At 40.1% G+C, this 21674-nt stretch overlaps 2 protein-coding genes and 1 pseudogene across 4 annotated transcripts; 2 read left to right on the forward strand and 1 right to left on the reverse strand.

Moving 5' to 3' along the window:
- Positions 1–12818: 12818 nt before the first annotated feature.
- Positions 12819–15211, forward strand: LOC143633371 (RNA polymerase sigma factor sigE, chloroplastic/mitochondrial-like). The gene is made up of 5 exons (XM_077101688.1): positions 12819–13538; positions 13619–13765; positions 13865–14101; positions 14188–14445; positions 14536–15211. The coding sequence occupies exons 1-5, from the start codon at positions 12831–12833 to the stop codon at positions 14731–14733; spliced, it is 1548 nt and encodes a 515-aa protein (XP_076957803.1). The 5' UTR covers positions 12819–12830; the 3' UTR covers positions 14734–15211.
- An 836-nt stretch (positions 15212–16047) lies between these two features.
- On the forward strand, positions 16048–18215 carry LOC143633362 (uncharacterized; annotated as a pseudogene). The gene is made up of 3 exons (XR_013153660.1): positions 16048–16435; positions 17469–17725; positions 17803–18215. The product of XR_013153660.1 is annotated as an uncharacterized LOC143633362 (transcript).
- A 471-nt stretch (positions 18216–18686) lies between these two features.
- On the reverse strand, positions 18687–20621 carry LOC143633386 (syntaxin-61-like). 2 transcript variants are annotated; one of them, XM_077101703.1, is made up of 7 exons: positions 20433–20621; positions 20077–20190; positions 19536–19649; positions 19296–19462; positions 19118–19208; positions 18954–19019; positions 18687–18868 (listed from the first exon to the last, which is right to left on the reverse strand). In XM_077101703.1, the coding sequence occupies exons 1-7, from the start codon at positions 20484–20486 to the stop codon at positions 18758–18760; spliced, it is 717 nt and encodes a 238-aa protein (XP_076957818.1). In that variant the 5' UTR covers positions 20487–20621; the 3' UTR covers positions 18687–18757. The 2 variants fall into 2 exon arrangements, with proteins under 2 accessions (XP_076957818.1, XP_076957819.1); XM_077101704.1 differs by having other exon boundaries at positions 19536–19654; positions 20433–20571.
- Positions 20622–21674: the final 1053 nt, after the last annotated feature.

Below are 21674 nucleotides of genomic sequence, written 5' to 3' on the forward strand. Positions count from 1 at the left end.
TGTTAATGGGCTGAACTAATATATAAAAGGCCTATGTTTGCATTTAATGTATAATGGACCTATAGCTCAGTCAGTATGTATTTTAGGTTTACGTAATGTCTGTTAAACGTTGTCAAGAAGTTGATAGTGAACAGTTATGAAACAGTTAATCAACCGTTCTCATTAACAAGTATAAATGGGTCGATGTATAGGATTGTGTGTAAGTGTATTCTATGATCAATATATTATCTTTTACATCAGTTTGTTCTAATAAGATTTCTGTTCCATTCACTATATTAATTGTGTTATATTATTGCTGTGTTTTAAATCGATCATCATGAAGCCCTCATCGAAGCAACATACCAACAGAAAATACCAGTCCTTGAGGCCTTCAAGGAACAACAAGTATATATGGTCTTTAATTTGTATGAACAAACATTTAAAATGAAAACTACACTTGATCAATTTGTAAATTTCAAGTTCTCAAGTTGTGCCGGTTCAATTCTTGAATATGATATGAAGTAGTTAAGAGCATCCTTAACGTTATCCAAGTTCAAATCGCTTTAAAAAGTAAAAAAAACACTAATTCCTCTCATAACACTATAAAATTTCAAATCCACACACACAAAAATCGTCAGACATGGCCACTTAGGCCATGTTGTGGGGGGTGCTTTGACAATTGGAAAAGGGATACCTAGGTTTTTTACTTAAGTTATTATATATATATATATATATATATATATATATATATATATATATATATATATATAATCTTAAAATGTGTTACACATTTGTGGCCATACCAAAAACGAACTAAGTCTTTAATCAAGCTATACACGTATGTATTAGTTAATGTCCTCGCAGTTTATATTTGTTTGTGTCCGCTTATATATATTGGCGGTGAAAAAAATCATCTTGTAAAGAAAACCTATCGATGCAACAATCTTTTGTTCATGTATCATTAGTAAAATGCAGATCTTGGTGACAAAAAAAAAATAATATTAATAATACAAATGTTAGCGACAAGAAATATAGATAATTAAATAGCATGCATAAAGTATAGTACTTGTTTTTATTGAATTAATATATCAATATTGTTATTAGGAAGTGAAGAAATACGGATCTGATCCCCGGGTATGGGTCCTGGATCCAATGAGTATACGGGGTAAAGTACGATAATTACAACTAAGATATGAGTAAAGCTTCCCAAAGTCCGATGACCGGAACCTGCAAAACAGACACCGTGAGTCTCGTTACAGGAATGACAAGAGGGGGGGTCTTCCTGTAACCACCCTCCGGCGTGAGAATCAGTAACCTTCGTAAATGAAGAAAGTACTAAAGTAAGCAGACTAATTAAGAGGATTCTCTGTAACCCGCGGGTGATACTTAAGGGTATTTGGGTGTTTTTGGTACCCTGCAGGTCTTACTCGTCAACGTGCTGCGTCCCACCAAACGGCGAACCAAGACGATGCTACCACTGTAGCAGAAGGTAAGAGACCTGTTGCTCAGGACGTCACTGCTGAGGGTGATCGTCCAGTTGTTGATGCAGGTGCTTCCAAAGTGGCGGGCAAGCGCAAGGTTAATCCCGTAAAGATTATTTCTAAGAAGAAAAAATCTAAAAAGACGAACCCTTCCGCCTTGGGAGCGCGCCTGGACCAGCTTGATGCTGAGGATCCTTCGTTAGGTATGCAATGTTTACCTTACGTTCTCTTTATTTATTTTTGAGTTGGAATATTTCTAACCCACTGTTAACGGTCTTTAGTGAATATGGATAACCTGTCTGAAGGTATTTCCGGTTTAAAGGATTCCCTTGTTCGTCCGCCACCACCGCCTCCTAATACTGCCGAGGACCCGGTAGTTGTAGCGGATGATTCGCCTTTGAAGGGTAAGGGGGTCGACACGACTGATCATGCCAAGGTGTCGCCCTCTTATAATGTTTACCGTTTTAGGGATCGAGAGGAGGGGGTAAGCACGTTCCCTTATGCTTCCCAAACTTCTCCTACTCCTGAAGAGGAAGACCCTACCCCGCATCAACCTAATTGGACCTTCCGTCGGGATTCGACATTCCGTGACGTGAATGCATGTTATGAATTTCTGCGAGAGGGTGTTCCGCATGGTGAAAAGGAAAGACGTCGCCTCAGCATCCGCCAGAGTTGCTGAACTCTCATACTTACTATGTGGCAAATTCTATTTCCACTACCCATGAGATAACCAGAGACTGGCTGGCGATGAATGAAGAATGGGACGAACTGGCGACCTCTACTTCTGATGCTAAAGAAGAAGCCCTTAGGGCTATAAACGAAGCTAGAGAAACCGGCCAAGCCCTGGAGGCGGAGAAGGTCGCTCGCTCCGCAACCGAGGAAGCTAAGGTTGCCCTCCAGGGACAACTGGAAGAACAGGCCAAAGCAATGGCTGAACAGGCCAAGTTGATTGAGGCTCTACAGGCTGAATCAGCGGCCAAAGACAAGCGTCTTTCTGATCTTAATGCCAAAAATCGTGACCAAGCTTTGGAGTGCGCTGGTCACAAGATGGAGCTTGTGCGGGCCAAGGCGGACCAAAAATGGCTATTGGCGGAAGCTATTCCCAAGGTATGTATTCTATTCTAGCCACAAATAATCTAAGTGTTTAGAGTTATTTATACGTGATGATTTTGACAGGTCATTGCTGATGTCCGGGCTAGTGATGAGCTTGGAAATTGTGTTGCTATCCTTCTCAAAGCTTCTAAACAGGCCGGTCGCCAACTAGGCTTCCAAGAAGGTTATCAGTTTGGATTAAACTCCAAGCTTCCTGAGGAGTATGTCTTAGCTGGTCAGGATACTGTTGCCATCCTTAAGCATAAGTCAAAGGATTTCGATTTATTGAAATTCTCCTTGACGGATCAGATATTCGGACTTGCTGATAAGGAAGACAGCTTCCAGCAGCTAAAGACTCTTCTAGAACTTGATGGAGAAGAGGAAGAAGAGGAAGAAGAAGGTGCGGGAAACGATGATGCGCAACACAACGATGCCGCGCCTTAGATAGATTTTTCTCTTTTCTTCTTAATTAAGTTTCTCTATGTCTTTGTAATCCCTTTTTGTATGAATAAAGAAGGCTTTTCTCTTTTCTTCTTAATTTTTCTCTTTTGTAATCCTCTATGTCTTCTTAATTAAGCTTTACTCATATCTTAGTTGTAATTATCGTACTTTACCCCGTAGACTCATTGGATCCAGGACCCATACCCGGGGATCGGATCCGTGTTTCTTCATCGGCGCCATCCGTTTTGGTTTTAGAACAACAATAATTTTCGTTGGTTTTTCGGTTCGTTTGATATGAGTAACCTTCCTGAAGGGCCAACGGGAACCCCTGCACCAGATTCACGTGTAACTAACAAAGAAACACCTCCGGGTCTCAGTGTTTTTGCACGAATTACGACTCCAAGTGGCCTTACTCTTGAACGTGTCACAGCACCGGGGTCACGAATCACCAATGTAACACCTGGGGAATTTACTCTAGAAAATATTACAGCACCGACCGGCTTCACTCCCACAGACATGGGACGTGCCTCGGCACCGGAAGGTTCCAATTTGGGTAACCCCAAACAAATTTCAGAAGAGACCCGCCGAAACCGGTCGATATTTGATCCGGAAAACAACTCGGGCGACTCTGATAGGATGGGATCTCAACAACGTAACTCTAAATCAAGAGGAACGTTAACTCCTGAAGAATGGCTCCACGCGCAACAACAAAGTTTGGTGGCTGAGTATGAACGCAGAAAACGTAACGAAAGGTTTCACATTCATACTCTGGATTATGAGGAATCTCCCCGGAGATCTCTTTCTCCTCCACCTACAATGAGAGGAAGCCAGATCCGTTACAGTCAGCAGGCGGAGCCAGAGTTTGGTGAAATACCGAGGTTACGCCCTCGTCCTCGCATAGACATGCGGATGCCATCCTACTTGGAGGAATTTGATAGCTATGATTCAACTTACCAACATGGTGAATACAGTACGTATACCGGAGATAGTGGAATGAGCTCCAGAGCAAGGAGTAGTCGTCCGCATGACATAGTTCGCCATACCGAATACCACAGCAATGCTGAACGAGACTTCACTAAACCATACCGCTCCGCAGCTTTCGCCGAAAAATCAAAATTCATAGCAAGCATTGCCACAACACCCTTTCCTGTTAATGCTAAGATACCTACATCGGTAGTTAAGTACAATGGTATGACTGATCCAAGTGATCATCTTTAGAATTTTGTGGCGGTAGGCGGTGTTAGTGGTTAGACACTTCCCTATTGGTGTCACATGTTCGCATTGACATTAACAGGGGCAGCAAAAGAATGGTTCAAAAAGTTACCTGACGGTGAAATTTCTAGCTGGGACGATTTGGTGAAGAAATTTTTTCAACAGTTAAGTCAACAGAAGAAACATACTCGAGACCAATCAGAAATTTTAGACGTCGTTCGTCGCGATAACGAGTCTATAGAAGATTTTATTCCCAGATTCAATGATGAGATCCTGGACATCGGTGGTATAAGCAAAGACATGCTTCGGGGTGCCTTTCGTAAAAAAGTCAGATGTGATGATTTAGTCCGCACACTTACGGGCAGAGATGGAATGCCAAAAGAGTGGGACGATCTCATGACTGCAGCAAAAGTGTATGCGAGCACCGAGAAAACGTTAAGAAGTGGTAATTCAAAGCAAAAAATTTAAAGTCGTGTTCCAAACCCCGAGACCAAATAGACAGGCGAAAGGCCCTATCTGGTCAAGAGTTCAGCCAAGTACGGAAGCACCAAAACCATTTGATGCATGATCCCTCTTAGACAATAAAAACAAAACGGGACCCTCGAACCGAGGCCCTAATAATTGGACTCCCCTTTCAAAGACTCCCGCTGAAATTCTCACCATGGAGAATGTGAATTTTAAAAAACCGTAGCCACTGACGAGAAGATCGTTCCCTGACCCGAAAAAGCGTTGTTCGTATCATTATGACATTGGTTATAATACGAATGAATGCAGAACATTAAAAAATGAAATTGAAGAGGAAGAAGAAGGTGCAGGAAACGATGATGCGGAACACAACGATGCCGCGCCTTAGATAAATTTTTCTCTTTTCTTCTTAATTAAGTTCCTCTATGTCTTTGTAATCCCTTTTTGTATGAATAAAGAAGGCTTTTTATTGTATCCGGTACACTTTGTTTTTATATATATTTTTTTTTATAATATGTGTTTTCGGCGGATCTTCTTTGTGTGCGAATAAAGGATTATGTAATAATACAAGTCTCAAATGACTGAAATGAAAATTTTCATAACTAAGGCATAAGCCGAATTACAAGAAACGAAATTACAAAGGTTCTTAGCATCTAGTTAGACACAGGCCAAAAGAAAAACCAACTAAATGTAACATTTTCTCAGTTGGGCCCCATTCCAGGTTCTAGGGATCTCTGTCCCGTCCAACCTTTCGAGTTTGTAGGCCCCTTTAGATAGAACTTTTTGAACTCTATAAGGTCCTTCCCAGGTAGGGGCCAACTTGCCCGAAGGCTCTTGGCCCGAGGCTTCATTACTGCGGAAGACAAAGTCTCCCGCGTCAAATTCACATCTTTGGATCCGAGAGTTATAATATTTTTGCAACTGGAGTTTATAGTTATGCTCTCGGATCGATGTCAATTCCCTCCTTTCCTCAAGGAGGTTAAGGTTCATCCGGAGTTCATGATCATTATCTTCGATCATGAGAACTCTGGCGGATGGGATTCCGATTTCAGCCGGAATCATGGCCTCTGTGCCATAGGTTAGACTAAAGGGGGTTTCGGAGTTGATGGAGTTTTTCTGAGTGCGGAAAGCCCATAGTACATGGGGCAATTCGTCCACCCAACCCGTCCTTTTAGTTCCTAGTCTGGCGTTGATTCCTTCTTTGATGGCCCGATTAGTTCGTTCAACTTGACCATTCGCTTGCGGGTGAGCTACAGAGGTGAAGGTTTGAGAAATGTGTAATTCTTTTAGCCATTCTTGTAACCCACTGTCCGCGAATTGTGTTCCGTTATCACTAACGAGCTCTAGGGGGAGGCCAAAACGACATATGATGAATTCCCACAAGAATTTTTTAACACTCGCTGCTGTTATAGAAGCAAGTGGTTTGGCCTCCACCCATTTTGTAAAGTAGTCAATGGCTACTATTAAGAATTTAACCCGTCCAGGGGCTTCAGGGAAAGGTCCCATGATATCAATAGCCCATTTCTGTAACGGCCACGCTGAAGTGTCTGGAACTAACTTGTTCTTTGGTCGTAGCGTGTTAGGGGCATGCCTTTGACAAGAATCACACTTTCTGATTTCATTTACAGCATCCAAGTGCATCCCCGGCCAATAGTATCCGGCGTTCATTAACTTCGCCATGACCATTCGCAGGCCAGCGTGAAGACCACAAATGCCTTCATGAACTTCTCTGATTAGGTAATTCGCGTCCTCAGCATCCACACATCGTAGTAGTGGTCCGAGGAAGGAACGTCGATACAAGACACCGTCAAGTATTTGATAGTTCAAGGCTTTGTGCTTTATCTTTCGGGCTGCTGTTTTTCCTTCCGGAAGTGCTCCGGGCGACAGGTATGTTGTAATCGGTGTCATCCAGGATTCTACTCCCGTTTGGATCACTAAGACCTAATGTTGCGGGACAGACGGGAGGTCTAATATTTCGATGCGGATGTCTTTGGCAAAGTGTTCGAAGTTTGTTGAGGCCAATTTACTGAGGGCATCCGTTGATCTGTTCTCACTTCTCTTTATATGAATGACTTTGCAAAAAGAGAATTGGAGCATCAGATCTTTCGCCTGTGACATATATGAAGCCATGATATCATTTTTCGCTTCGTATGTGCCGTTAATCTGTCCCGCAATCAACATGGAATCCACTCGGGTTTCCAAATGCTTAACCCCAAGCTTTTTAGCTATTCTCAAGCCTGCCAAAAAAGCTTCATATTCTGCCTCGTTGTTGGTACTTTTGAAGTCCAACTTTATGGCATATGTGAATTCATGGCCTTCGGGATTGACTAGCCTGAGGCATGCGCCACATCCCTCACTGCTTGAAGCTCCATCCGTAAATAAGGACCAAATCTATCCTGATTCCGAAGGTGCTTGGGGTTGTTGCTCGATCAAACATTCTTTTTCTTTGTGATGCGAGACTTCTGTCATGAAGTCCACCAACACCTGCCCTTTGATTGATGGCCTAGGTTTGTACTCTATTGCGTGTTCACCTAACTCGATGGCCCACTTGGCCAGTCGTCCAGACAATTCAGGATTGCTGAGAACGTTTTGAGCTTATATCCAGTTAAGACATTGATGGGGTGCCCTTGAAAGTACCTGCGGAGACGTCGGGCAGCATATACTAGTGCCAAAACAAGTTTTTCCAGCATGGAATATCTTGTCTATGGGTCTGATAACGTTCGGCTGACGTAGAAGAACAGCCCCAATGGCAATGTCGGAAGCTGATAGATACAACGTTAAAGGTTCTCCCGTTTGGGGTGCTGTCAACGTGGGCAATTCCATCAAACACCTTTTAACCTCCAGAGAAGCTTGTTCCGCTTCCGCGGTCCATTTAAATTGTGCCTTCTTGAGGCAATTCCTTAAAGTTGAGATGAAAGGATGAGACTTAGCTGCATGATTTGCCAAAAAAGGATTCAGAGCAACTAGTCGGCCATTGAGTGTCTGAACTTCTTTGAGGGAAGATGGAGGAGGCATGCGGGCTATAGCTTGAACTTTATCTGGGTTAGCTTTGAAGCCAGCATCCGTGACAATTACTCCCAGAAACTTTCCCTCTTCCATTCCAAATGAACACTTGGCGGGATTCAACTTCATATTGATGCTCCTCAGAGTTTCGAAAGTTTCTTCGATATCCCTCAACATCTGGTCTTCCTCAACACTTTTTATTACGAGATCATCCATATACACTTCTAAGTTTCGGCCAATTTGATCTTTAAACGCTATGTCCATTAATCGTTGATATGTGGCTCCCGCATTTTTTAGTCCGAAAGGCATCATTTTGTAACAAAAAGTGCCTTGATCGGTACGAAATTCTGTTTTGTCCTCATCGCCCGCTGCCATGCGGATCTGATGGTAGCCCTTGTAGGCATCCGGGAAGCATTTGAATTTGAATGGTGCCACAACATCAACCTTGAGATCTATTTCGGGTAAGGGATAACAATATTTGGGACATGCTTTATTTAGATCTTTGAAATCGATACACATCCGCCATGACCCATTGCTTTTGGGGACAATAACTGGATTGGCAACCCAGGTCTGATAACGAATTGGGCGGATGATTCCTGCTTATAGGAGGTCCTGGACTTGCTCATTCATTGCTTTTGTTTGTTCCGGACCCATCTTACGTTGTTTTTGAACAATAGGCGTAAACAACGGGTTTACCCTTAATTTGTGCTCCGCAATGTTCCGCGGAACACCAGTCATGTCCGCGGGTTGCCATGCGAACACATCAATATTTTTCGATAATAACTGTTTTAAGAAAGTCCGTACTATCTCGGAAATAGCAGGTCCTATTGTTACAGTTTGATCAGGAAATTTTATGTTCAAAACCCATTTCTCTGGTTCGGTCTTCATAGTTTGTTTTGGAATCTTGCTAGGTTTTGAGCTCTCTATTGCAAATCAGTGTCGATTAACATAAATTATTGCTATGCTGGTGTGAGTTGGAACTCCTACTGCACCGTGTGCTGTGGACGGGTGAGCATTGAAGTCACCAATCGCTTCTCGTCCAAAAATAATGTCATGCTTTGATGTTGCTGTTAAAACCAGAAATTCGACCTCTTCTGTCCTAGAATGAATTACATCACTTAAGGTGACTGGGAATGAGATTACCCCTCACGGATGCATTATTTCCCCTCCGAATCCCGATACTGGAGCGTGGATGGGTTTTAACCTTTCCTTATCGTCCTCGTCAAGTTGTTCAAAACATTGTTCATACATAATGTCTGAAGTACTACCGGTGTCGAAGAAGACGTATTGGGAACGGTAATGTCCGAATTGAGCAGTGATGATCAAGGGGTTTTTGTTATTCGGGACTCCTTTGATTCGAGGAAAAATCACTGGCTCATTCTTCCATTCCTCATCATCAGACTCCTTCCTCTTTTTTCTTGTATCATACCCGTCTTGTATCATATGGACGTTTAAATCTCTAACTTGCTTTTTAATCAGACCCTGGATATCCCGTGCGGGAGCTTTACCATTGTCAGGTTTTCCACCTTTTACCAAGTGTCCAAGTTTTCCAGACTTTATGGCTGCTACAATTTCATTTTTGAATGTTCTGCATTCATTCGTATTATGACCAATGTCATCATGATACGAACAACGCTTTTTAGGGTCAAGGAATGATCTTCTCGTTAGTGGCTGCGGTTTTTTAAAATTCACATTCTCCGTGGTGAGAATTTCAGCGGGAGTCTTTGAAAGGGGAGTCCAATTATTGGGGCCTCGGTTCAAGGGTCCCGTTTTGTTTTTATTGTCTATGAGGGATCGTGCATCAAATGGTTTTGGTGCTTCCGTACTTGGTTGAAGTCTTGACCAGATAGAGCCTTTCACCTGTCTATTTGGTCTCGGGGATTGGAACTCGACTTTAAATTTTTTGCTTTGAATTACCGCTTCTTAACGTTTTCTGTAACCCGCGTGTGATACTTAAGGGTATTTGGGTCTTTTTGGTACCCTGCATGTCTTACTCGTCAACGTGCTACGTCCCACCAAACGGCGAAGCAAGACGATGCTACCACTGTAGCAGAAGGTAAGAGACCTGTTGCTGAGGACGTCACTGCTGAGGGTGATCGTCCAGTTGTTGATGCAGGTGCTTCCAAAGTGGCGGGCAAGCGCAAGGTTAATCCCGTAAAGATTATTTCTAAGAAGAAAAAATCTAAAAAGACGAACCCTTCCGCCTTGGGAGCGCGCCTGGACCAGCTTGATGCTGAGGATCCTTCGTTACGTATGCAAAGTTTACCTTACGTTCTCTTTATTTATTTTTGAGTTGGAATATTTCTAACCCACTGTTAATGGTCTTTAGTGAATATGGATAACCTGTCTGAAGGTATTTCCGGTTTAAAGGATTCCCATGTTCGTCCGCCACCACCGCCTCCTAATACTGCCGAGGACCCGGTAGTTGTAGCGGATGATTCGCCTTTGAAGGGTAAGGGGGTCGACACGACTGATCATGCCAAGGTGTCGCCCTCTTATAATGTTTACCGTTTTAGGGATCGAGAGGGGGGGGGGGGGTAAGCACGTTCCCTTATGCTTCCCAAACTTCCCCTACTCCTGAAGGGGAAGACCCTACCCCGCATCAACCTAATTGGACCTTACGTTGGGATTCGACATTCCGTGACGTGAATGCATGTTATGAATTTCTGCGGGAGGGTCTTCCGCATGGTGAAAAGGAAAGACGTCGCCTCAGCGTCCGCCAGAGTTGCTGAACTCTCATACTTACTATGTGGCAAATTCTATTTCCACTACCCATGAGATAACCAGAGACTGGCTGGCGATGAATGAAGAATGGGACGAACTGGCGACCTCTACTTCTGATGCTAAAGAAGAAGCCCTTAGGGCTATAAACGAAGCTAGAGAAACCGGCCAAGCCCTGGAGACGGAGAAGGTCGCTCGCTCCGCAACCGAGGAAGCTAAGGTTGCCCTCTAGGGGCAACTGGAAGAACAGGCCAAAGCAATGGCTGAACATGCCAAGTTGATTGAGGCTCTACAGGCTGAATCAGCGGCCAAAGACAAGCGTCTTTCTGATCTTAATGCCAAAAATCGTGACCAAGCTTTGGAGTGCGCTGGTCACAAGATGGAGCTTGTGCGGGCCAAGGCGGACCAAAAATGGCTATTGGCGGAAGCTATTCCCAAGGTATGTATTCTATTCTAGCCCAAGGTATGATAAGGAAGACAGCATCCAGCAGCTAAAGACTCTTCTAGAACTTGATGGAGAAGAGGAAGAAGAAGGTGCGGGAAACGATGATGCGCAACACAACGATGACGCGCCTTAGATAGATTTTTCTCTTTTCTTCTTATTTAAGTTCCTCTATGTCCCACGGATGGCGCCAATGAAGAAACACGGATCCGATCCCCGGGTATGGGTCTTGGATCCAATGAGTCTACGGGGTAAAGTACGATAATTACAACTAAGATATGAGTAAAGCTTCCCAAAGTCCAATGACCGGAACCTGCAAAACAGACACCGTGAGTCTCGTTACAGGAAGGACAAGAGGGGGGGGGGTCTTCCTGTAACCATCCTCCGGCGTGAGAATCAGTAACCTTCGTAAATGAAGAAAGTACTAAAGTAAGCAGACTAAGTGTAGTCAGAATGCAAGTGAGTGAATGAATACCTCATACCGTTTGACAAGGTATTTATAGCCGAAGGATGTAGGAAGATGATTGGGCCAGCTGTCCTCTTCCAGAAGATCTTTGATAACTGTCTGGACGCGTGTCCTCTTGTGATAGGTTGAGCTATACGTCCCATATGCATGGGCATAACAACCTGGACACGTGTCGCCCGATGATAGGATGGATTGCACCCTGGCCATGTGCACGGTTATAACAAACTGGCCAGATGTCCTTTATTTATTGGCTGTTCAGTCACGTATTCTCCAAGTAAGAATCATGAACCTTCTTCTAGAGAGTATTTGAGTTATGACAGCTGTCCCGCTGGCCTTGTCTTCCGGACGTTTAGGCGGATAGATATCCTATCCTGCGGATGACTTTTGAGGAAGCCGGGATGCTTCCGCATGTGTTATGAGGACGTTCCTCCTTATTCGTGATATGCGGGTAATCCATGTGTTCTGCGGGTGGTTTATAAGAAGATTCCCTGTAACCCGTGGGTGATACTTAAGGGTATTTGGGTATTTTTGATACCCTACCACTCAAATTTTAAAAATGTAGCTATAATTTAACCACGATAATTGAGTTTGAGTGATGATATTACAAGTTGAGTGGTGGTTGTAGTGCCACATAACTAAGCTACATCAATCTACGTGTCAAAAAGATTGATTGATCCACTCCACACAAATATCTCCCAACCACTCAAATATGATTATTCTGCTGCACCTCCTGCCACGTCGTTCCGTCATCACCACCCTCCGATTCTCATTCCATCTCAACCGTCCATTCCTGCTTGTGGCCACCATAATTTCCACAATTCTTTTCTTTTCCCTAACCTTAATAATAATATTATTATTATTATTGAGGAAGGATTGATTGATTATTTGTCTCTGAAATCACACTCTCCATATTGTTTCTTTATTCAGTTTCATCTATTTCTTTCTTTTGAGGTGCAATTCTTATTTCAAACCTTGTCTTTCCTTGCTTCAATTACATAATGTATTCTCTAAGTTTTATTTATTTCTTAATTCATTTCGTTCGATCTTACTCAACGACCAAATTAAGTTATTTGGTAGTTTATGATGCAAGGTATTTATGCTTCGTTTAAATGATAGATGCAAACTAGTTGTGTAGATTCACAGGATTACTATTTATCACCATGATTACTGCTGCCCTGTCCTGTGATCTATGTTTTGTTTATATGTTTGATTGCTTTGCTTGTTAACCTAATAATTAAATAAATATACAACTAACTCACTGATTGCAATATTAGCTTCAACTTTTTTCCCTAGCCTAGTAAGTTAAAGCAATAATAAGTTCGTTCCTGCTTGCACTTGATTGTGTGTATTTGCTTAACCGGGATCCTAACACGAGTATCCCATTTGCCTCTCTACATGGAAAGGAAAATTCCCTTGTTGGGTCCACTCATGCCCAATAATGAACTCACCTATTTGTTTTTCTGCAGGAGTTATCTATCTTAACTTAAGTAAAAGCTCTTCCATTGCTCAAATTTCTTGCTTAATTGGCATGGGAGTTGTGTCGGCATCTAGCACTGCTGCAAGGACTCCATTTGGATCCAGTGCAAGATTGTCAACTCATAAATCTCCAACTAAGAGAATAGCAATACTTGCATTCAAAACAGATAAAACCAAAAACACAGCTTTGGTTACATCCAAAGAATCTGCAAACTTATCAGTCGACACATCAAAAGAAAACCCAAAGAGACTTAGACGGACCAAAAAGCCTTCAGAGCGAGTTCATGCCGTGTCAGCCGCCGAGGCTCCTTATTGCTCATTAGATTTGGATTACCTTGAAGCTGCAGCTGAACTTAATAGATTATACAAGCTAAGTCCCACTATTACTGACTCTGATACTGAAAACCATGATCATCAAGTGAAAAAGGCCCGTAAGAGGAAGAAAAAGACCTCCGATGATAGTAAGAAGCCAGAAAACAAAACAACTGTTGATATCGTGAGGAGTCAACGTAAAAAGTCCCCTAGGTTGACCCTTGAAAACAGGATTAATCTGAAATGTAAGAAAGATGTTGCGGTTATTACTTCAAGCCAGAAGAGAAAATATGTGAAGGGCAATGAAGTTGAAAAGATTAACAATCTGGTTAGAGATTACTCGGCTTCTACAGATTTAGGCAGCTTAGATTGGAAGAAAATGAAGATCCCACCAGTTCTTCCTTCTTCAGAACATACCAGGCTATTTAAGCTATTACAAACTATGAAGGTGAACATTTCAGGTGTTTCCTAAATTTGTTTCTGTTATATTAAAGATCATTTCTTAGTGGTTTTGTTTTTCTATAACAGGCAACCCTTAAAGTGAAAGAGGATTTGTGGGAGGCTTTGGAAAGAGAACCAACAGATGGTGAGTTGGCAGAGGCAACAAGCATGAGCACATCACAATTGAGGCAACAAATCGCACGTGGACAAGCAGCCAGAAACAAACTGATTAAGGTGTGACGATAACCGATAGATTTTCCAAAAAAAGTATTGCAGCGGTAGTAGGCATTTAAGTCTTAACTAAAAAATTGTTATCATGATATGTATTTGCAGCATAATCTTCGACTGGTATTGTTTGTCATGAACAAATACTTTCAAGAGTTTGCAAATGGGCGAAACTTCCAAGATTTATGCCAGGCTGGAGTAAAGGGTCTGATCACAGCCGTCGATCGCTTTGAACCAAGAAGAAAATTACAACTTTCAACATACGCTTTATTCTGGATTCGACATGCCATCATACGGTCCATGACCCTCTCAAGTTTCTTCAAAGTCCCATTTGGCCTTGAATCTGTATGTATACTTCCTATAACTGTAGTTAACGGATATATGACATTCAACCAAGTAACGATGCTAAAATCATTGACACATGAATGCAGGTTAAAATAGAAATACAAAAGGCGAAAAAGAAGCTGTGGTTTGACCATATGAGACCTCCAACCGAAGAAGAGATAGCAAAGAAAGCTGGAATATCCGTTGAGAGATACCGTGAAGTAATGAAGGCATCAAGACCTGTTCTCTCTCTTAACAAAAAAAATCCGGTGACACAAGAAGAATTTATCAACACGATTGCAGATGATGATGATGGCGATGAGAGACGACAGCCTGCACTACTCAGGCTTGCACTCGATGATGTGGTAAATTCTAAAATTTTCATCCTTTTTATCATATTTGTCCAGTAAATTCATCAGCTTTATTTATAGATAAAATGAAACGAAACTGTGCAGCTTGATTCACTGAAACCAAAAGAGAGCTTGGTGATCAGACAACGATACGGGCTAGATGGTAAAGGGAATAGAACACTGGGAGAGATAGCGGGTAACTTGAATATATCAAGAGAAATGGTTAGGAAGCATGAAGTGAAGGCTTTGATGAAGCTCAAACATCCGGCTCGAGTCGAGTATCTCCGCCATTATCTCTTGTAATAATTTGTTTTACCTTTTTACATGGATATATAATTGTGTGTATAGGTGATACATGTATCATGGTCATGAGCTAAAACTAAACATAAAGAACAGAACAGCCTCATTGTAGTTCCAGGTTACACAACATTTGGGGCAGGTACATTCGTGAATAAGTGTGATGGTATAAGTTTCTAGTTCTTAGTGTGTTTATGGTTGATAGATGTACGATTTTTATGCGTCCTAAATCTTGTGACTCGTTACCAAACGTGCTATAAAACTGATGTTGAAAGGGTTGAAAATTTGATCAAATGTGTGTCTAATTCTGACTATTAACTGAATACATTATCAAAGTTTAGCGAAGATGTTCAGACATATTTCATTTATCATTTAAATTGCGTTTTATCTAAGAATCTCAATACATGAGATTTAAAAGTTTAATTGATAAAGCCGGGATTAGTTAGTATGTAACCCAATCATTTAGAGTTTCTAATAACATATTTTGAGGAAAAAAACATTTTGGATTATTAGTTGGATTATTAGTCAGGCCGTGTGTATGGGAGCGGTTTGCGCAATGTGACGTTACAGCATCATAAGGGTTTTTTGCTACAAAGAATGTACTTTCAATCATTATCTCTTTAATTAGTATTTTCTTTATTTAAAATAATGCAAATAACATTTCATTAAATAACTAAATTTTACATTAAAATTGAAAAACGACTAGAAATTAATCGTCATCGTCGTCTTCTTCTTCTTCTTCAGACTTGTTTTCACCTTCTTCGAACTCATTTTCACCTTCTTTGTCTTCTTTGAACTCGTCTTCAACTTCTTCGTCTTCTCCTGCAAACTCCTAACCGTCTCGTCATCAGCCGTGAGCTCGTTATTTTTTAAATATCAGTTGTTTATGTCAGAGGAAGATGGAGAATCCATTTTTTTGAATAGAATGTCTATAAAACTGTGATGATTGTTGTAGGATTTGTAGAGTTTTATAAAAGTGTAAGGATTTTGGTTGATTATATAAGAAAAATAATTGATTTTTTTATGTATATAAAAGAGCCGTTACCACCTTTAAATCGTCTAAATATGTTAGAATTGTATAAATAATAATAATAATAATAATAATAATAATAATAATAATAATAATAATAATGTTGGTTTCCTTTTGTTGTCAGATAAACGGGGACGAATGGTATGGATTTATGCTAAATATAGAAATGCCACGTGTCATACGCATGACACCAGTCGCCACGTAACCCTCCACTCCACTCTGACTCTTTCGCATTCTCACTGATCTTCTTCTCTGCACTTCAGATCGTAAAAACATCAATTAATATTACTATTATTATTATTATTATTATTCAATTCAATTCAAACGATAATGGTGAAGCTGGCGACGGCACGAGAGAGCCGGAAGTACGGATCACGGCGGCGAAGGGAGAGATCGGAGTACATGAACGCCGGACTTTACTTGTTCTCGACGATCGTCTTACTGTGTGGCTTTGTGGCACAGTTGTCCAAGGAGGCTAAATCAGGACTGGTGGTGCTGTTGATAGGGTTAGGGTTGATAGTCATAGTCAACATACATGATCTCATCGCACATCTCGCCGCCATTCATTACCGTTTCCGCCTAATACACCTCGATACTCAGCTTCTGTTTGTCGAATTCGCCGTTCAGGCGTTCGGCGGCATCTTACTTTTCACCGCGCTTCTTCTCCTCGTCCTTCAGGTATAATAACATTATTATACCATGACTTCCGTATAATGCAAACATTTTACCTTAAAAAAAACAAACTACACCTTAGACACTTAACAAACCTAATGTACTTTTTTTTTATGTTTTTTACTCTTTTGGACTTTTATGTATTAACTGGTATTATTTACACCCCTGCGTTGCGGGGACATTGGGGAGGAGGGGTGTAAAATCGTTTATTTATAAATTCACTTTACTCGAAAATATGGAGTCGTTGAACCATAGAGGAGTGGTTCATATTGATGAAAGACAAATGAAAATTAGATATAAAAACGTTGACTCATGCATGATGGTTCATATTGATGAAATACATCAATAAAACAATAAGTACAACACAACATTCTTTACTGACAACAAAATAAAGTAGAAAAATCGAAAATAACATAAAGGAAAACAAAATAATAAATTTATTAAAGTTTATAGACTCTAGTTTAACTTTTATAAAAATTTGATTAAAAATTAAAACTGACATGTGTGTATATATATATATATATATATATTGAATAATTGTGTTGAAACACAAAAAAAAAATAAAATCAAAGTTAGTGGATGGCATTTGGTTTAAACATCTAAACTTTCAAATGTACAACACTTGATGCAGGTGGTGCAACCCTCCAAGCCAAGCATCTCCCAAAATTGTATATATATAAATTTTATGTTGCACAACCTTGCTTGAGCCGAACTTTGGCTCATTCAAGGTACTGCACAAAAGTCGAGCCGAGTTTAGGCTCTTAACATTTTTCTCAAAATATAATTAGAAATTTATATAAAATAATTGATAAATGATACACAAGCCGAGCTTAGGCTCGTTAAGATTTTTCTCTAAATATATAAAAATAATCAGGAATGTATATAAACTATTTAATAAACGATAAATGAGTTGAGCCTGATCTCGAGCTTGAAAAAATCTAATGCGCTTGGCCAGCTCGTTTGCACTCCTATTCGGGTACTCGTTGCACGTTATTTAGTTCTACCAAATGATTTTCTGATTTTTATTTCTCGTACGTAGGTAGATAGGGGATTTGGTTATGATAAGTTTGAGAGACATGTTCTTAACTTGCTTGTTGCCGGCACTTCGCTATGGGCGGTCGGGTCCATCCATAATTCATGCCAGATTTACGAGCACAGCACGCAGACGGGAAAGTTCAAATCTTGCAACATTGTGTCCAAATCCCCTTCTTGATGGGCAGCTTGTTGTTTTTGGCGGGAGCAGTTGTTAATTTTATGGAGCAAGTTGGACATAGACATGATGGTTTTAATTTGTTGGTATGTTTGTTTATGTTTCATCTTAATTAGAAGTGCATAGAAAGAGGTTAACTATTGTTTTGATATGGCATGTGCAGAGCTATAGATGGGTATGGATAGGGATGACAGCGAGTTCGTTTTTGGTGATCGGGGGGTTAACAAATGTGGTTAAAGTGGTGATGATGTTACATATGGGAGGAATAAATTTGGAGAAGCTCCGAGGCGGAGCACAAGAGCAGCTCATCCAAGAAGAAGAAGAGAGGTTTCTTCTGTGATTACCGGATCAAACCAAGCCAAACCAAACCAAACCAAACCATTCTTTGCTTACTTGATCGTCCATGATTCGTGATCAAGTGCGGCCCTTGTCCCCTGTTAGGACGACTTGTTTTCATTAAGTATCGTCACGTAGATTGAAGGAATTGTTTGATCAGTGACTGAAATTTTGGAGTTACTTTTAGTCACTACTGCATGATTACAATTACAAACAATACAAGACACAATAACTGTCACAAATGTCAAAAATAATCCGGAACAAAACATCTAAGTTTTTACCAATATAAGATGTACTTGTTACTGAAAACGATAGTACGAGTAATGAGAAAACAACGGACACATTATAGACATTATAAGTTTACAATATCTCTATCGATAAGGGACTTGTCGAACCTCTAATGAACTCACGTCGTACTATGTAGAACCATGCTGTTAATATCAAGTCTAGGTAAAGAAAACCAGAACATATAAAAATGTGAAAAGTTGACAAAATAAGCCTGTCACTCAGAACAATTGGTATCTTACATAATGGAAAACAAAACAACTATCAGTTTCTGCAAGTATAAGACATAATTATTACTCTGTATTCAAAATATAAACCTCCGAAACCAATACAAGTGTAAGTAACGAAAAGACAACCAATACAATACAAGCGTTGAGTTTACAGTACCAATATCACAAAGGGATGTGTCACAGTACCAATATCACAAAGGGATGTGTTGACCAAAAGTCTATTGAGCACACAACATACTCTATAGAATCATGCTAATAGTATCAAGTCTAGGTGAAGAAAACGAAAACAAATAAAATGATGAACAGAACGATCAAAAACAGAATCATCATAAATTGGCCCTTGGCACTCGCCTTCTTCATAACTACAGACACCTTTTTCTGCAGGCATTCAAAAATAGCAATCCTACCATTAGAATGTGACTAATTTAAAGGAACCACTGTTTCTGAATAATAGAAAACTCACCTGAACAAAATCGAGCCGATTAGAAGTGCTATCCATCTCTGAACCCAATTCTTCTATAATTTTGTCCTGCATAATATAAAATTTTTTAATTATGGTGTGCTTCATTACGAGCAATCCATTATGTAAATGCATACATAGATATATATGAGAAGGATCTGAATCACCTGTGCAATGAGTTCATCATGTATCGTAAGCCCAACAGATCCGATCCTTTCTACACTAGCACTAAGCTCATCCAGCTCTTCGTCTTGTCGCCTGGAGGTTCACAATTACAAGGAAAAATCAGTCAAGTGACAGAAAAGAATGTTATCTAATGTGAAGAACAGGGAAACACAATATTACTTGATGAGAAGCATCTGTCTGTCTGATTCAGAAGATATGAAATCATCATTATCTACAGCAGCATATGTTGTAGTCCTATCCTGCTGATGACTCTTTGGCATTCGCATTAGTTCTTGACGCATCCCACCAAAGTTTGAACTGCTCACTGTCTTCTTAATATTGCCCACCTAATTATATTACATGGCACTAATATCAACTGCAAAATAAAACACATGCATACATAAAAAGAAAGAGTCTTACTTGAACCCGAGCAGTACTAGTCCACTTTCTTCTCTTATCAAGCTCAACTTCATTGATGCCATACAGAGAAGGGTCTCTGGCTGCTACAGATATAGCCTTTTCCAGCTCATCCACCTTCCCTATCACGAAAACCAATCTTCAGTACTGGACAAACAAAATTATCCACCGGACATGAGCTTTTAGATGAAAAATTCAATATTCAGAAACAATGACCATATAAAGCATGCCAACTATCTTCCACTAATCTCCTATACACACAGCCAACTGATTATATTATTTGGTAAATTCTAAAGTTTCAGCGTCAACCAATTAACCTCAAAGTCAAAACACACCTGTGTAACAACTTTTTACAGAAAAGTCATTTGATTTCAGTTGATTCCCTACAGCTTGTGTGCAGAAAGAGGTGAAAAGAGAACATTATAATTTGAAAAACGCAACGTAGTTTTTCATGTGATTTGAGATACAGAGATAGAAACCCTCGATTGGTTTTCAGAAAACAAAAAAGAAAACATGATTTGTTAATTGCATTTCAGATACATACCTGCCATTCGATGCTCTCACAGTTGGAAAGGAGTTCTTTTGTGAGTCGGGATTGCTCACCGCTTGCCACAGGGATGTGTTCCCATTGATGAAAGGTAGCTTGCAGATTATCAATCTAATAATAAAAATAGTAAAAGATAGATAATCAGACCGCCAATAAACTTGAATTATATCCAATCCATCAAGTTAACTTAGGCATAGCACTAAATAAATGGCAAAAAGTCATATTAAAAAAAAAAGACAGGTTGGCGTTGGAATCCAAATCACATAATATGGATCTATTATCAGGCAGGCATAAAGCAAGCGGCAATGGCAATGAGATTGATTATCCTTTACAATGTAAAGAATGTAACTTACAGAGTCTTGAATCTCGTCCTTTACTATGTAAAATGGATCCTGAGCTGAAGACATCTTTAGAGATCAGCAAACTAGAATGAGATCATCAATTTTGCGCTGTTCAGTTGTAGATATGATATGATGATCCCTGCTTAAGTTCGTCAGTCCCCGTTGGTAGTCGTGCAGACTGATACAAATCCTAAGAATAAACAGAGAGACAGTTAGAGGGACAGTCCATCTACATGATTTACAAAAGTATAAATAGCAATATATATAGAGTGTTATTGAAACTTGAAATGCCTAGGTTTTTTTTCGAAGCTGAGGGAGAATTAACATCTGTATCAATCACAATTCAATTAAGCCAGCCAGGTCCATCTAACTGATAATAAACCTAATTTGTAGCTGATCTTACATACAATATACAGAAGGAGTATGTATGAGGATCTAAATAATATATTATATATGATTGATCATGAAAAACTAAGTGGCTGGCTTCCTTGTTTAATTAGCAATCAATATACATATATATATATATATATATATATATATATATATATATTAATATACTAGCAATAATAGATAAGCAGGTGATTAATAGGGATTAATATTCCTTCCAGAATAACCTAATTAAACAACAAAGAAATGAAAACAGGACCAATAGCAGCAGATAGATCGATCTGTACCGATGCCGACTTTACGAAGCCTCCGTCTTCGTCCTTCTCCGATCTGCTTGTTTACCAGTTTCTTTCTTTTCTTCTTGATATTTATTTCGATGATAAAATGAAATCCAGTTTTTGTTCCTTCAGAAAGTAAATCACAAACAGGCCCTTGGATCGGATTGGATTTTGGGCCTTGTGATCTACCGGGTATTTTAGGAACCAATTATGGGTATGGTCAACAAAAGTTAAAACCTGGTCGGGTAATAACTGGTTTCGGATATAGACATGTACTTGAATGGGTTTTCTGGGTCGGGTTTTGACCAGGTAAAGGTTGAATCGGTTTCCGGCGGGTCCGGAACCAAGTATCTTATGCACCTATAATATCGTACTTGCTTTGTGAACTACTTCTATTACAGAGAAGAATTATTAAGAAGAGGGGTTGATCGATCAATCCCTTTGGACAAAATCGGATACATTTACTCAAGGATTGTATATAAACCATACACATCTTATGAAGAAAAATAAAAAGATAATTAATATAGTGTTTTGGTTTTTTCTAAGCTATTCTTGTTGTTTCACATTTGATAAATTACAATACATGTTA

This window comes from Bidens hawaiensis, unplaced genomic scaffold (genome assembly GCF_021521415.1).
Source record: "Bidens hawaiensis isolate Kalapana, Puna unplaced genomic scaffold, B.hawaiensis_p1.1 tig00006709_1, whole genome shotgun sequence".
Lineage (NCBI taxonomy): Eukaryota > Viridiplantae > Streptophyta > Magnoliopsida > Asterales > Asteraceae > Bidens > Bidens hawaiensis.

What these genes read in the sequence shown, in the direction of transcription:
- LOC143633371 (XM_077101688.1), top strand. Translation starts at nt 12,831, where the DNA reads ATGGGAGTTGTGTCGGCATCTAGCACTGCTGCAAGGACTCCATTTGGA. An exon ending in AGCTATTACAAACTATGAAG is followed by an intron (nt 13,539 to 13,618) that starts GTGAACATTTCA and finishes TTTCTATAACAG; the next exon opens with GCAACCCTTAAAGTGAAAGA. An exon ending in GGCTTGCACTCGATGATGTG is followed by an intron (nt 14,446 to 14,535) that starts GTAAATTCTAAA and finishes GAAACTGTGCAG; the next exon opens with CTTGATTCACTGAAACCAAA.
- LOC143633386 (XM_077101703.1), bottom strand. Translation starts at nt 20,486, where the DNA reads ATGTCTTCAGCTCAGGATCCATTTTACATAGTAAAGGACGAGATTCAA. An exon ending in AGGACGAGATTCAAGACTCT is followed by an intron (nt 20,191 to 20,432) that starts GTAAGTTACATT and finishes TTTTATTATTAG; the next exon opens with ATTGATAATCTGCAAGCTAC. An exon ending in CTAGTACTGCTCGGGTTCAA is followed by an intron (nt 19,463 to 19,535) that starts GTAAGACTCTTT and finishes TAATATAATTAG; the next exon opens with GTGGGCAATATTAAGAAGAC.